Source organism: Pelophylax lessonae, assembly GCF_965119305.1.
Source record: "Pelophylax lessonae genome assembly, chromosome: 12".
Taxonomy (NCBI): Eukaryota; Metazoa; Chordata; class Amphibia; order Anura; family Ranidae; genus Pelophylax; species Pelophylax lessonae.
Window position 1 is genome coordinate 190,982,456 of NC_138779.1, and position 16,898 is coordinate 190,999,353.

General features: G+C 50.0%; 1 protein-coding gene across 5 annotated transcripts in view; it reads left to right on the forward strand.

Moving 5' to 3' along the window:
- LIPE (lipase E, hormone sensitive type) overlaps positions 1-15,443 on the forward strand; it is a 328,286-nt gene extending 312,843 nt beyond the window's left edge. For all 5 annotated transcript variants that reach the window (XM_082273587.1, XM_082273583.1, XM_082273584.1 and 2 more), the window contains 4 exons: positions 5,526-5,753; positions 6,007-6,165; positions 12,328-12,908; positions 14,793-15,443. In XM_082273587.1, coding sequence (XP_082129713.1) covers positions 5,526-5,753; positions 6,007-6,165; positions 12,328-12,908; positions 14,793-15,083 — 1,259 coding nt within the window. In that variant the 3' untranslated portion in view covers positions 15,084-15,443. The remainder of the gene's footprint in view (positions 1-5,525; positions 5,754-6,006; positions 6,166-12,327; positions 12,909-14,792) is intronic.
- Positions 15,444-16,898: the final 1,455 nt, after the last annotated feature.

Sequence of the window (16,898 nt, forward strand, 5' to 3'; positions counted from 1 at the left end):
CAGGGGGGGATTTGGCCACTATTGTGGCTGGCCTTGCTGCACAGGTGCAAATGCTGGTGGCTGCTCAATCTACTAAACGGCCCAGAGTTGCTCTGTCCTCTGATTCTGAGGGTGAAGGTGATGGGGCTGTTCTGGCGGGGACCTCCCTATCGGGGTCCCGCTCCTCTCTGGATCTAGTGGGGTCTGAGGTAGAGGCTGAAGTTGAGGGGGTTGATAATTCTCCCCCTGGCTCGCCTGAAGAGCTTGCAATCATGGATGAGTTGATTGCTTCCATTAAGCAGACGCTACGTTTGCAGGACGAGGTGTGTCCCCCAGCTGCCTTGGCGGCTTATGGGACGCAGAGAAAACGCAGGACGCCGCAGGTCTTTCCCTGCAATGCTGATTTTCAGCGCGCTGTTAAGGACCAATGGCGCGATTTGCGCAAGCCTTTTGCGGTACCAAGTAAATTTAAGCTGCGTTATCCTTTCTCGCCTGCCACGGATGAACGGTGGTGTGTGCCTCCGCCAGTAGATCATGCTATTGCGGTTTTGAACAAAGCCACTGCGATCCCTGCAGAGGGCTCCCCTATTTTCCGTGATGCCACGGATAGGAGACTGGAGTCTCTTGCCCGTCATACTTATTCTGTTACGGGTTCTATGCTTAAGGCTCTGTTTGCTTCTCTCATGGCGGCCCAGGCGATCGCAAGTTGGACGCAGATGCTTAGGCGCGTCCTGGTGGCCGATTCGGCCTCAGCGGCGACCCTGGATATGGTGGATCAGATCCACCAGGGTGTCATGTATCTGTGTGATGCGGACCTGGACCTGATTCCGTTGGCCGCGCGTGTGCACAGCGTGGCGGTGTTGTCTCGCCGCCTGGTTTGGTTGAAATGTTGGTCGGTGGACCAATCTTCACGTAAAACCTTAGCCAATCTGCCTTATGATGGGTCTCGCCTTTTTGGGGAGTCCCTGGATGTGTTGATTAAGGGGATTACTGGGGGTAAGAGCACTCTCTTGCCCCGTTTCCCCAAGGCTAAGGGGGCTTCTGGGAAGAAGCATGCTAATTTTCGGCCCCCTCAGGGGTCCTTTCGTGCCTTTCGGCCGCACTACAAGGGCAAACCGTTCAAGGGCCAGGGCTCTCAGAAGAAGCCCTGGTCTGGAAAACAGAAGTCCGGCCAATCCGGACCTGCGGCCCATAACAGTTCGGCCTGAAGGGGCGCCCTCACCCAGTTTTGGGGTGGGGGGACGCTTGCTCGGTTTTCTTCAGCCCTGGTTGGCCCGTGTGCGGGACAGATGGGTTCTGGAAATCGTTCGATCTGGTTACAAGATCGAGTTTCTCTCTCGGCCAGAGAGCAGATTTTTTCCCTCAAATCTACAACTGTCTCCAGAGCGCCTGCGGGATCTGCACCTGGCGGTGCGGGACCTGAGGGCTCAGGGAGTGGTGGTTCCGGTGCCTCATCGGGACAGATTTCGGGGGTTTTATTCCAATCTGTTCACTGTGCCCAGAAAGGAGGGCAAGGTTCGTCCAATTCTGGACTTGAAAGCTCTGAACCGCTCTGTGCGGGTTCGCAAGTTCCGCATGGAATCCCCGCGCTCGGTGGTGGCTGCCCTGGTTCCGGGGGAATTCATGGCCTCCATCGATTTGAAGGATGCGTATCTTCACATCCCCATATTCGAGGGTCATCAGAGATACCTTCGATTTGCCATTGCGGAGGATCACTACCAGTTCGTGGCGTTGCCCTTTGGGCTCGCCTCGGCTCCGCGGGTCTTCACCAAGGTGCTTGCACCGGTTCTGGCATTATTGAGAGCCCAGGGCATTTCTGTCCTGGGGTATCTGGACGACATTCTGATTCGGTCTGCGACCAGTCAGGGTCTGGAGAAGGACCTGTCTGTCACGATGCAAACTCTGCAGGAGTTCGGTTGGACGATAAATGTTCCAAAGTCGACTCTGAGTCCGTCGGTTCGTCTTCCCTATCTGGGAATGATACTGGACTCGGTGCAGGCGAAGGTCTTCCTGCCGGAAGACAAACTCAGGACTCTTCAGGAGGAAGTCAGGTCCCTCAGGGACGTTCCAAACTCGTCTCTGCGGACGTGTATGAGATGTCTGGGATTGATGGTCTCGGCTTTCGAGGCGATTCCTTTCGCGCAGTTTCACACGCGGGGTCTCCAGACGGAGATCTTGTCCAAGTGGGACGGGCGGCCTCAATCTCTGGATCTTCAGATCTCGTTGGGTCATCGCACCAGGGAAAACCTCCTGTGGTGGCTCCAGTCCCCGTTGGTGTCCGGGGGCAAGTCGTTTCGTCCGATCTCGTGGACGATAATCACCACGGATGCCAGCCTGTCGGGCTGGGGTGGTGTTCTGGGCGTTCTGTCCGCCCAGGGGACCTGGTCGGAGGGGGAGTCTTCCCTCCCGATCAACATTCTGGAATTGCGTGCGATAAGGCTCTGTCTTCATCGCTGGACGGACCGGCTGCAGGGCTGCCCGGTTCGGGTGCAGACGGACAATGCCACGGCGGTGGCCTACATCAACCACCAAGGGGGCACCAGGAGTGCCCGAGCGGCTCGAGAAGTGGCCGACATTCTGTCTTGGGCCGAGACTCATGTCCCGGCGATAACGGCGGTTCACATTCCGGGAGTGGTGAACTGGCAGGCGGACTGTCTGAGTCGCCAGACCCTGGATCAGGGGGAATGGTCTCTCCACCCGGCTGTCTTCCAGATGTTGTGCGCGAAGTGGGGTCTTCCAGATGTGGACCTGTTCGCGTCTCGCCTCAACTACAAGGTGAAGAGGTTCGTGGCAAGGACGCGCGACCCTCGGGCGGACGCGTCGGACGCGTTAGTGGCCCCGTGGCATCAGTACAGGCTGATGTACGCGTTTCCACCGATTCAGTTGCTGTCCCGGTTCCTTCGCAGGTTACACTCGGAACGCAGCACGGTGATTCTTGTGGCACCGGACTGGCCTCGCCGGTCCTGGTACGCAGACCTCGTGAATCTGGCGGTCGACGCCCCCTGGCGTCTGCCTCTTCGGGACGATCTACTGTCTCAAGGACCGATTTACCATCCTGCTTTACAGTCGCTGGCTTTAACGGCCTGGCTGTTGAGACCGAGGTCCTGAAGGAGAAGGGTCTCTCTCCAGAGGTTGTTCATACCTTGATCAACGCGAGGAAGTCTTCCTCGGGACAGGTTTATTACCGTACTTGGAAGGCCTATTTTGCCTGGTGTGAGTCCAGGGGGTTTTCACCCCGCACGTACTCGGTTTCCCGTGTGCTTTCTTTCCTTCAGACGGGTGTCGATCAGCGTTTGGCGCTGGCTACGATAAAGGGTCAGGTGTCTGCGCTGGCCGTTCTGTTTCAACGTCCCGTAGCTTCCAACTCCTTGGTTGGCACTTTTATTCAGGGTGTGCGGCATCTGGTTCCTCCTAGGAGGGATCCCTTGCCCCCTTGGGACTTGAATCTAGTCCTGTCTGTGTTACAACGTGCTCCTTTTGAACAGATCAGGGAGATCTCGTTGTCTATGTTGTCCAAAAAGGTCGCCTTTTTGGTGGCGATCACTTCGGCTCGCAGAGTGTCGGAACTGGCGGCTTTGTCCTGCAAGTCTCCGTACCTGGTTGTTCATTTGGATAAGGTGGTCTTGCGACCTAATCCTTCTTTTCTGCCGAAACGAGTTTCGGAATTCCATCTTAACGAGGATATTGTTTTGCCTTCGTTGTGCACGAAGCCTAAACATCCTAAGGAGGTGAGATTGCATTCCCTGGATGTTGTTCGAGCGATTAGGGTTTACCTTAAATCGACTGAGTCTTTTCGAAAGACGGACTCCTTGTTTGTTCTTCCAGAGGGTCCTCGGAAGGGCATGGCGGCTTCCGCCTCTACCATTGCCAAATGGATCAGGCAGACCATTGAACAGGCTTATGCCTTGCAGGGGAAGGTTCCCCCTGTGCCTGTGAAGGCGCACTCTACTAGATCTCTGAGTACGTCTTGGGCCTGTCGTCATGGGGCTTCTGTAGCCCAGGTGTGTAAGGCGGCGACTTGGTCGACCGTGCACACTTTCACAAAATTCTACAAAGTAGATGTTCAGGCATCGGCGGATGCTTCCTTTGGCCGCAAGGTTCTTAGTGCGGCTGTTCCCTAGGGTCCCTTGTTGGGGACTCCTGGCTGTTGGGATAAGTTTTGTATCCCCTGGTTTTTTGTCTTTTCCTGGGTTGTTGCTCCTGTTGAGCACTTATTTTTGCTGTAGCCCAGCTGGTTTCCTTCCTTTGGTAAGGTTCCTTTCTTTGATGTGGAGACTGCGTTGCCTTTCGGCGCGGATGCGTTTCCCACCCCTCATGTTTGCACTGCTTTGGGACGTCCCCATATGTGACGAATATGAAGAGGCGGCGACTGTCGGAGGACGTAAGAGAAAATGGAATTTTTGTAAAATCTTACCTGTAAAATTCCTTTCTCTGAGTCCTCCGACAGTCGCCGCCCCCGCCCCTCTTTTGGGGTTTGACTGTATACTCTACTGCTATTCCACTAAAACTGAGATATGGTTGCAGGAAGTAGGAGGGTATTGACTGAGGGGACCACCCCTTGAGGGTGGGATATGTTAAAGCTTTATTGTTAACATATTCTGTTGCCTAGCTACTCCTTCGGAGCAAAGTCTAATACCCCATATGTGACGAATATGAAGAGGCGGCGACTGTCGGAGGACTCAGAGAAAGGAATTTTACAGGTAAGATTTTACAAAAATTCCGTTTTTTTTTTACATTTTAGGCCAATTTGTTTTCTGCTACCCATGTTTAGTAAAAAAAAAATCACAATAAGCGTATTTTGATTGGTTTGCGCAAAAGTTATTGCGTTTACTAACTAAGGGAAAGATTTCTGTCATTTTTGGTGTTTTTTTGTTTTTTTTAACGAGTAATGGCGGCGATCTGCGATTTTTTTTTTTTTTTTTTTTTTTGCGGGACTGCGACATTGCGGCGGACAGATCGGACCCTTGACTGACATTTTTGACACTTTTGTGGGTACCAGTGACATTTCTACAGTAATCAGTGCTATAAATATGCACTGTTACTGTAAAAATGACACTGGCAGGGAAGGGGTTAATTTTATTGGAGAGGGAGGGGTTAATGAATGCCTGGTGCTTACTAACGTGTGTGGGGGGAGGTGACTGAGTGACACAAGGACAGATCGCATGTTCAGCTATGCTGAACCCTGCAATCTGTCACTGTTTGTCACTTAGGAGATCCGCCCGCTCTGTTTACACAAGTGGGCGGATCTCCACACTCGATTCCCCGACGATCGGGGAAGAGCGGCGGTGATCACCACCGCTCCTCCCCTGGCCCGACTCCCGCTGTGACTGAAAACAGCGGGAGCGAGCCTCCGGCAGCGCGCGAGCACCGCCCACAAGGGGAGGAGTCCAGCGACGTAGGTCTACGTCGCTGGACGGAATCGAGCCACTTTGCCGCAGTACAGTCCCAGTGACTGGTCGGCAAGTGGTTAATGTGCATATGTCATTTTTTTCTATATACATGCGAAGTATGTATAAAATTACATTTGTTTGTCTTTGTATTTTCAGGCTCCACAGGTGAAAGGGTCTGCCTAGCTGGTGACAGTGCCGGCGGTAATCTTTGTATCACCGTGGCACTGCGTGCTGCTTCTGTTGGTGTTAGATTACCAGATGGAATCATGGTTGCCTATCCAGCCACATTATTACAGGCCACAGCATCCCCATCCCGTCTCCTGACCCTGATGGACCCACTGCTGCCACTCAGCGTGCTGTCAAAGTGTCTTAACGCTTATGCAGGTACAGCTTTTTTTTTTTTTTCTCAGGATATTGCAGAGAACAGCAATGATGCTCAAAGTGCACTGACTCATAGCAACCAATCAGATTTTACCTTTCATTGTTCTAAGGTGGGCAGTACAATGAGAGACAATTGCAGATTGGTTACTATGGGCTACTTGACATTGTGCTTTAGTTAGTTGTTTTTTTGTGCTTGCTATAAACTTTATGATGTATTTATCCTCTGCCTTTTTTCTACTCTTTTGCTTTAATGCAGGCACAGAGCGAGTCCCAGTGGACGACCAAGCGGTTGAAAAGCAGAGTTCACTGAGTCAAGTAAAACGAGGGACTGCATTATTTCTCAGAGACATCCGACAAGGAGCAGCATCTTGGCTGAGTAATCTCATGGAAGGCAGCAAGGACAGGGCCAATCCAGGTCAGACTTTTAGCTTAGAGGGTTGGTGGGTAACACAAGGTGCCTGTTCGTAGTCTATTGTGTAGTTTGTTGAAAGTGACTCAGTCCACCAGACTGAACATACAATTGAAATAATGGGATTTTTGACTTAACATAAAATCCATTTCTCTGATGTTCATTGACGGACACAGCTGCAGATTTTCTTAACCATTGGGTTATACTGCCCCCTACAGGGGAAGGACACTAGGCAGAAAAATAACTTGACTATGCCTATGGGCAGTCCCAGGAGGTATACTCCCCCTCTCTGCTATAGGTACTCAGTTTAGTTACAAGCAGTGTCAGAAGTAATACAACTCCATAGAGGGGTGGGTGCTGTGTCCATCAATGAACATCAGAGAAATGGATTTTACGGTAAGTCCAAAATCACATTTTCTCTTTCGTTCCTGATCTTCTTAACCATTGGGATGTCCCAAAGCAGTGTCAAACATGATGTATGGGAACAGCAAGAAAAAATTTCCAAGACTAAACTGTAAGCCAACCAGGTAACAGGAGCTCAACCAAAACAACTGGAGCCCACCTGAAAAATAGTACACCCCCCAAAGAGTGAACAAGCCCCCTAAGCAGCAGCCTGCAAAACCTTGGGGCCAAAAGAGGCATCCGCAGATGCCAACACATCCAATTTATAAACTTTTGAGAACGTATGCACCGATGACCAAGTGGCCGCCTTGCACACCTGCGTTACTGATGCCTGATGATGGAAGGCCCAAGAAGCACTGAGCATCCAGGTAGAGTGCGCCTTTACAGGGAAAGGGGGAACCTGACCCTTAATCGAATAGGCCTGAGTCACCGTCTGTTTGATCCATATAGAAATAGTCGCAGATGAAGCGGATAGTCCTTTTGGAGGCCCATCCGTAAGCCCAAATAGTAAGTCTGACTTCCTAAAAGACCCTGTAGCTGCCAGATACACCTGAATAGCCCGACCACATCCAGGGAATGCCACGCAATTTCCTTAGGATGTTTTGGCCTGGGACACAGGGAAAGCAACACAATGTCCTCATTCAGACAGAAATCAGAAACAACTTTTGGAAGGAACAACGGACAGGGGCAAAAAACCACCTTATCTCTGTGAACCACCAAATAACTGGAATGACAAGACAAGCAGGCAGTTCCGACACCCTGCACACAGGTGATAGCCACCAAAAGGACACCTTCTAGGATAGTGTAAGCAGGGGAATCTCCTGAATATTTTCAAATGGAGGCTTCTGTAGAGCTGAAAGCACCAAGTGGAGATTCCAAGGCAATAGTAGAGACCGCACTGGTTGAGTCAAATGTCGAACCCCCTGAAAAAAAAGTACACACCAGGGAGTGTGTGGCCAAGAGTCGTTGAAAGAAGACCGCAAAGGCCGGCACCTGGCCCTTAATGGTACTCAAGGCCAATTTCTGCTCAACCCCCCCTTTGAAGGAAGGTCAAGACCTGAACCAGCGAAAAAGAGCGAGGGTGAACACCAAGCAACTCACACCACGAAATGTACGCGTTAAACGTATGATTGTAGACCTTCCTAGAAGTAAACTTCCTTGCTTTCAGTAGTGTAGGAATCACAGACCCAGACAAACCTCTATCCTTCAGTACCTGGCTTTCAACAGCCAAGTCGTCAAAGCCAGCGACTGTAAAGCAGGATGGAAGATTGGCCCTTGGGAAAGCAGATCCTCCCTGAGAGGTAGTCTCCAAGGGGCGTTGGCGACCAGCTGCACCAGGTCGGCGTACCAAGACTGGCGAGGCCAATCAGGGGCCACTAGGATGACCGTAATTTCTTTTGCCTGGACCTTGCGCAAGCGTCTCAGCAGAAGCTTAACAGGAGGGAAATCATAAATCAGACGATACTGGCCCCAGGGGGCCACCAGTGCTCGTCTGCGGCGTCAGCTAGTGGATCCCGTGCCACAAACCTGTGCATCTACCTGTTGAGCCGAGATGCCAACAGATCCACCTCGGGGGTGCCCCACTGGAGACACAGCTGATGAAACACCTCCAGATGAAGGGACCTTGGTCCAATGCCTGCTGACTGAGATAATCCGCCTGCCAATTTTCCACCCCTGGAATGTGTACGGCGGGGAGGGCCAGAACAAAACATTCTGCCCACCAAAGAATGCCGGCTACTTCCAGAGCTGTCAATACACTTCTTGTTCCACCCTGGTGATTGACATAAGCCATGGCCGTGGCATTGTTCGATTTGCACCCGTTGGCGATCCGTCCAGTGATTCAGGCACAGCCTGACCGCTCGGAGTTTCAGGACATTGATCGGGAGTCTGGGCTCTCCCAGTGTCTACGCTCCCTGAGCGGAGTTCCCACCCGGGACACCTCCCCACCCAGACAGACTGGCATCCGTGGTGACCGCTGTTTATTTCAGGGGGAGAAAAGTTTTGCCCTGGCGAAGAGTTGGAGAGCGAAGCCACCAGATTAGAGACCCTTTTGTTTTTCTGCTTAGCTAGATTTGATTGTCCAGAGACTTCAGACACTTGTCCTTTTTGGCCAAGATCTCCCTTTGCAGGGACCTCGCATGGAACTGTGCAAATGGGACCCCCTTGAAGGTAGAAACCATCAGGCCCAGCACCCTCATGCAAGTCCAGAGGAACGACCACCTGCTGGACAGCAAAAGATGAATCACAGCATGCAACTTCTGGAGTTTGTCCAGAGGAAGGAACCCTCTGGCTAGAGCCGAGTCCAGAGTCAGACCCAGAAAGTCCAGTTTTGTGGAAGATTTCCGATAATTCAGAAGCCAGGCGAACTCCCTCAGACTCCGTATAGTGATGTCCACATTGTCCATCAGAGCAGTAGGAGACTCTGCTCGCAAGAGAAGGTTGTCCAGGTCGCCCAGCACTGCGATCCCTTGCTGACATAACAACGCCAAAACCAGAACCAACACCTTTGTGAAGACCTGAGAAGCAGGAGCGAGACCAAAGGGTAACGCCACAAACTGATAATGCTTCTCTCCCACAACCAAACGGAGGAAGTGTTCGTGACAGACACATATTGGAATGTATAAGTAAGCATCCTCGATGTCGATCGAGGCAAGGAAATCCCCCTGATGCAAGGATGCCACCACCATGTGAATAGACTCCATTCTGAACTTCTGTACCCACACAAAGCAGTTCAGGGCCTTGAGATCCAGAATTGGATGCACCTTGCCTTCTTTCTTCGGGACCATAAACCAGTTTAAATAAAACCCCTGAAAACGTTGGAACCGGAACAATTACACCTTAAAGCAAAAGGTCTGTCACCACCGCTAAGAGGGCTTGCATGCGATCCGGGGACAGGTGCACATTGGAAGGAAAGAACCTCTCCGGAGGGTAAGATTGAAACTCGATCTTGTAGCCGGACTGTATCAGTTCGTGGACCCACTTGTCTTGCACCAAGGAGGTCCAGGTACGGAAACCAGCGAAGACATCCCCCCCCCCCCCCCCCCCCACCGCAGGCACGGGTAAGGGCGCACCTTCATGCAGAAGGAGCTTTTTCTATGGGTCTGGAGAAACCCGCTTTGGACTTGCCAGACCAAGGTCGCTTGGATCCTCCCAAAGAGGCCTTGAAAGGTTTTGCATCCTTGTCATCTGATCCTGAGGGACAAAAAAAACTTCCTGTGAGCCAAGAAGGAGGGGCCACGTCTGCGACGAGTTTCCTTACCCTTACTAGCTTGTGGAAGAAAAGTGGTCTTCCCCCCTGTGAGACTCCTAATGATCTCATCCAGGGTAGCACCAAACAGGCGATCTTGAAACGGATGATCAGTTAAGGCTTTTTTAGAGGTCTGGTCCGCAGACCAACATTTGAGCCACAAAACACGCCTAAGGACGACTGCCTAAACAGACAGACAGTCTAGAAAGCAGGGGAGCCGCATTCAAAGAGACATCACAGATAAACTGCAGCCCCTGGACCAACTGGTCCATCAGATCCGCAGAGGCAGGGGGGAACTGCTCACCCTTCAGGTCACAGCATAAAAGCTTAGCCCACTCGGTCAGAGTTTGACACCAGGGCAATGGTGAAGACCGGTCTGAGTGCCGAGCCAGCCACAGTGAACATACTGTGGGCCACAGCCTCCACTTTTCTGTCAGCCGGATCCTTAAAAGCCAACGATTCTTCAACTGGAATCATGGTTGCCTTATTCAACCTGGAAACTGGGGGATTCACCACCAGTGGAACAGTCCACTTCTTAAGGAGGGACTCTTCAAAGGGGTACCTCATTGCGAATCGCTTAGGGACCACAAAGGGACGTTTGGAACATTCCCACTCGTTTGCATCAAATCTGTCAAAATAGGAAGGAAACGAAAACACCTTCACCACTCTCATGCACAGACACAATCAGTGCATCCACCAGCGCCTTTTGGTGCTCGGCTACAGGAGTGGAGGAATCATCCTCAATATCTGAGAACTCAAGGCGCGAGGCCGCAGACCCCTCAGGACGGGCCCCGTCTGCGGCGGCCAGATCAGATTCAAAATCTGAGGAGACAGATGAAGCAGGGGAAGACGGGGGGGGGGGGGTGCTTTTTACTACCCCAACGCCCAAAAGTCACCTCCACCCGGGACACAAAGGACTTCAGGACTGCCGCCAGTGCATTAATGTCTGGTTGGGACCCGGAGGGCCCCGCAGGCTCTGAAAGGGGGTCAGGTGGGGAATTGTGCTCCAAAGACTCCATGAGGGATAAGGGTTCCCCACAAAAGTGCAAAAAGACACCGCCAAGGGACACCCCCACCATGCTGGTAACACCACCCGGTCGCCAGACACAGAGCACCCCCCAATCCTGCAGCAGAGAGAGAGGACCCCACCAGACTCCCCACCCCACCAGGCAGTCACCGGCAGAACCAGGATTAAAGCACACCACATGTGGCATCGAGGAAGGAAAGATACCCAGGAGTCCGCACCAGGAGATAAGGAGGGCTCCCACAGCTAAAATGGCCACCCAGAAGGCTCCATAGTAATGGTTGCCATTAATTTCAATGCTGGACTAACGCAAAATGGCTGCCTCGGCTACACAAACATGGCTGCCAGCCTATACAGAAAAAAGGCCACAACAAAACGGCGGCTCCACGAGGCTCCCAGGGACCCAGGCAAGACACAGAGCAAGAAGTGGGGGCTGTGGCAGGAAAACACCAGGAGAAAAAAATCGATCTAAAAAGAAAAAATTGCCGGGACCAGAGATCCCAGCAAGGAACTAGGTCCTTACTGTTGACTAGGCAGAAAAAACTAAGTACCTATAGCAAAGAGGGGGAGTATACCTCCTGGGACTGCCCATAGATGTAGTCAAGTTCTTTTTCTGCCTAGTGTCCTACTCCTGTAGGGGGCAGTATAACACAATGGTTAGGAGATCAGGAGCTGTGTCCCTCAATGAATGAAAGAGAAATTACATTTGGGTGGACTGACTCTGCAAATTTTTATTAGACTTAGCACGGCTGTTCCAGACTGACAACTTGAGAGGCCACATTGCCTGCTTGAATAGAACAAGGCATGGGAGAAGTATCTAAAGTGGAATTCCAGGCTAGACCTAAATAAACTTAAAACTGCTCCCTCATAACCCCAACGCTAACGAACCTGTGTAAGAAAGTGATATATATTTATAACATATTTTCAGGCTGAACCAGCTTCCCTGTGCTGGCCAGTGGCAGATGCAGGGGAGAGGAGGGAGTGCCAACAACATATGAGCTGTAGGAGCCTATGGCTGACCTCACCACTCTCAAGCATTCCAGCAGTTGTCAAGCGCTCTCTCCTCTCCCCTGCAGCCGCCGCTAGCTGAAACAGGGGATCACGTGATCAGAATGGACCGACATGAAAATAGGTAAGTATATACATCTTTCTTACACAGGTAAGTCAGCATAGGTGTTGGGGGGTTGGGTTTAGCCTGGAATTCCAGTTTAAGATGTGTTTGACCTGCATTTAAATCGGGGATCCTCAAACTACGGCCCTCCAGCTGTTGCAGAACTATACATCCCATGAGGCATTGTAAAAGGCTGATATTCACAGCCATGACTAGGCATGATGGGAATTGTAGTTCCTTAACAACTGGAGGGCCATAGTTTTGAAGAACCCGGATTTAAATCTTCAGCCCCCCCCAATCCTTCATAAATAGCTTGGAGGTTACTGTTGCTCTATTTAGGATTTTACAACTCTTTCTAATGGTATGTCATTATTTTTGTTACAGACACAGTGAGAAAGAGCTTATCAGAGGCAGCACTGGCGGATGAGCTTCCTCTTAATCGCAAGGTGTCTTTAAAGAGCAAAACCTGCCAGGATCTGAACCGCCATCAGTACATCGAGGAAAACAGTTTTGCAGTTGGAACTCCAAACCAGCACAGTGGACAAAGCAGAGCTCCAAACAAAGTACAGACCGATATCTCCTCCTCTGCAAACGGCCAGCATTCACCATCTTCACTGTCCATCCAATCAGAAGGCAGCGACGAGTTGGCTCCCACCAGCCCACAGAAGCCCGTCAATTTCTTCTTGACAGAGAGCGAGAGTGAGGGTGACACCTCTTTTGAAGGAGAACCTTCTACACACTCTAAAGAGAACATTCCCCCTGCACACTCCAGCGAGGACAAATCATCCCCACAGTCCCCCTCCACTCCTCTCCTGGGTTTTCCAGAAGGATTTCAGCCTCTGCGCTCTGAAAATGGCGTGGCCCACATGACCTTACAGACTTCTGCTATTGTGGAAAATCCGTACATGTCCCCGCTGCTGGCCCCTGACAGTATGCTGCAAGGACTTCCTCCCATTCACATTGTGGTGAGTACAAGGCGGTGATGGGAATCTGCTTGATCAGAATGGCAGCACATAGCAGTGTCAGTGTACAAACTACAGGTTTGCTGATAGAATTTCAGTTTATTCCAGAATGGTTAGGAAAAAAAATATAAGATTGTTCTGCCTATTGGGTTTAGTTACATTAAGTTTAATTCAGTAATGTTCTGATCTATATTTTATGTAAAGATAGAATTAAGCTATTTAAAAGAGAGAGAACAGAGCAGCGCCACCTGAGTGTGGTATTAAAACAATCCTTTATTGGCATAAAAGGTAATGCACTCACATGAGTGATAGGAAAGCAGGCTTTACAGCAAGTCTTCCGATCCGCTGCAGGGGAGGCAGGAGAGGTGTAGACAGCCCTGGGTCCTGGCTGTGTCAGTGGCTTCTGGCACTTCCTGGTGTCCTGTCGGCGTCACAGCTTCTCCCTCATCCCATCCGGTGGAAGCAGGGTGGTGCTAGCGTTCAGGGCATGCGTGCCCCTTCGTCAGGCATTGTCGGATGATTTGCTGTAAAGCCTGCTTTCCTATCACTCATGTGAGTGCATTACCTTTTATGCCAATAAAGGATTGTTTTAATACTACACTCAGGTGGCGCTGCTCTGTTCTCTCTCTTTTATTTGTCTGCCATGCACAGAGTCCCCTCCTAACTCTGATAGAGCCGGCGGCCACCCAGCCATCCATCTCTACATAGACTCTACTCCATGGATTTTGTATCTATGTACACCTGAAACATTTATCATTATTGTGTTTTTTATCAATATTTTTTGATTCTCTATATCTGCTTTTATATCTATTGTTTACATTCATTTTTATAATTCTCTCCTCACACTGTGGGATTAATAGCGCTGGTCCAGCATCTGTTATATTAAGCTGACTATTTACAGCTAGTTTTAACAGATTCCTCCATCCACACTATTGAGGTGGATGGAGAAACCTCCCCTAACCTCCCCCTTCAGGACAATATATTATGACAACGGGACCCGCTCCTGTCAAAATAATAATTATTTGCTGCAGCTGCTGATCGACAAAGGTTTTCCTGCATGTTCCTTTGCCCGAAGTCGAGCAGGGACGGCCACACATTAATCAGGATTCGAAAGGTCCCTGTGTAAAGCACAACTTCATTCAAAAGGGGAAGTTCAGCGATATGTCCTCCTCCCCCTCTCCTTTTTCTTCTTTTGGAACTTTTTTTATTTTTTTTTTTACCCGTTCCCCACTTCTGTTGACGATTCTCTCAGAAGTTCTCTCCCCACCCCCCCCCCCCCTTCCTTCCCTGCAATACGTCACAGGTCCCAGAAGGCTGCAAGATCATTCATGCAGTGGGAATCCGGCTGTGTAGCCGCAAGAAGTCACAGCCAGCTTCCCACACTAAGCATGGCAGCGCCAGGGACCCAAAGACCAACGAAGAATTGGCCTGGGTGGGGATGGCGCTGGATCTCTGGACAGGTAAGTGTCTTTTTTTTTTTTTTTTTTTTTTTAAGTCATCAGCTACAGTGTTGACTCCTTTCTGCTGCTTTACAAGCCTCCCTTGCAGGTGGGTTAACCCTTTCAGGACCAATGTCCCTGTAATCTGGGTTTGGGGGCTCTTTCCCTTCCAAGTCCCTCCGAATTCTGGGTCCCAAATGAGGACTTACCAGTCCAAAAAGTACTGACGTTAATCCTCTCTGAACGGACTAACCCAGAACCCCTCACCACACATGGGTGAGAACCCCTGAATACTAGAACTGTCCCTTAAAGGTACCACAACCCAAAGAGTGGGGAAATGCTGTATATCTCCTGTCCAGGACCCATCCCTGGTGTCCTGTACAATATATATTTACAGTTTCATTTGTATTGTACTGTATTTCTAATGCCAATTTTCTTTTTCATGCAGGCCTGTGCACTAGACCCGATGTTGGATGACTCAGTGATGTTTGCTAAGAGACTTCGTTCTCTCAACCGCCCAGTCACCCTGAAGGTAGTAGAAGACCTCCCTCATGGATTCCTCAGCCTATCACAGCTGTCACCAGAAACACGAACTGCCACAGCTGTGTGCGTCGAGCGCATCCGGCAAGTCCTGCGAGAACAGCCTCCTGCCCCGCCTCCTGCCGCTGCTCGCAAACACCGCAAACTGGAAAGGACACTAGGGAAAAGCGCAGTGACTGATCGAGAGATTGGAGCCTGAAACTCAAAATAACTTTCTCCATAACGTGCAATAATCATTTACATTTAACACCACTGGTCACTCTGGTTTCACGCTGCTTCCATTGTGTTGAATCACAAATGCCACCAGCAGTCTTTAATGTGGTCACTGAGAAGAATGGTGCACATGCTTGACAAAGGGAATTGTTGAAGGACCCTCCTACACACACAAGGTGCTTTTTTAGTAAATCTCTGGGACACCCTGATTGACAGAGAGCTGCTCTAAATCTTGGATTCTGACTTTTGATTTTTGTCTACTCTGGGGTCCTGGGGGTCATCAACGCGTATTTCCTGGATACGGGCGGGCTGGCCATACAGCATAAAAAAATGCATGCTTTTTGGCACTCGGTAGGCGCAGGTACAGCGTAGAGCTTGCTGTGAGCAGCCTGTCAAAATTAACGACTGGCTGTTGCGACTGGACGGTGTTCAAGTAGTGCCCACATATAGAGCTCAATGCGAACAGGGACATATGCTCTGAGCACTGAAATCCTAGGCATACGTCCCTGAGCAGATACAGCCCTAAATGTGAGTATCCCTTGAAACAATGTCCAGCTGCCAAGTCTTACAGCCTGTCATTGATTTTGATAGGGTGTAACCCGGTGCTCAAAAATGCCTGTATGAGCCAACTCGGTATGAGAGGAAGAATAAGGAAAGGATGTAAAATCTGACTCAACATTGTGAGCAGTGCAGACTATCTCTCCTTTCTTCCTTCAACATTTCTGTAAATCCAGCCCACCATGGTGTCGTTTTAGCATGACCTTTGCCTAAGTTCCACCGTCGCTATGAAAGCCACACCGTGGCTTCTTCCACTGGCTTGTTGATGTGACATATGGTTCACATTACAACATGGCTGCCTCCACTGCTTGAATATCAGTCCACATTACAAAACAGCCGCCCACATGTTTGACAGCAAACCTTTAGCGGTAGTATCTTGATTTTGCTTGTGTGCATTTAATGTATGTAACATGTATATGTCTTTTGGGCTCTCATTGTCCATTTGTGTTTATCATTTTACATTCCCTCTCTGTATTTATATATGTGTGTATGTGTTTTGTCTTGTTTTCCACAAGTTTATACTTTTATCAAACAAAAAAGTACAGTTTTTTATTTATAAGATTTAAAATTTTATGCAGTTAATATTATTTTTTGAACATGCTAAGACCAGATGTATTTAGCTGGGCTTTTTAGGAAAAATTGTCATGTTGCATGACTAGGGAATAAATATATTAAAACTCCAGCCTTCCCTTCAGTCTTGCACAGTTGTACAGGCTCCTTTCCTGGACTGAAATTGCACTCTCTGAGCTTCTCTCAGTGTGCATTAGAAGTTGCAGCAATTTAGTCATGCCTCATTTCTTGGCTGGAGGGCATCCAGCATCATCTAGTAGTGCTTTTCTCCTCAGTCTGGCTCTCTCACCCGTTCCTTCCATTCATCGGATTTGAGTTTTTATCATCATGGAGGCTCAGCATCATGTGTGTGTTACCTAGGGTGGACTGCCTAGGAACACCCACCTCATACCTGACAGCCTCCCATCATTCATTTTGAAGTTTGCATAACATTTCCCAAGTTCCAGCCCACTGGTGGTTTCAGGGATGAGGGCTCTAGAGCAGGGGGTCTTCAAACTATGGCCCTCCAGTTGTTCAGGAACTACCATTCCCATCATGCCTAGCCATGTCTGGGCATGTCGGAGTTTTACAATGCCTCATGGGACTTGTAGTTCTGCAACAGCTGGAGGGCCTTAGTTTGATGATCCCTGCTCTAGAGAGAAGTCCAGAGACAGGGTGCTGTGATGGTTTTAGG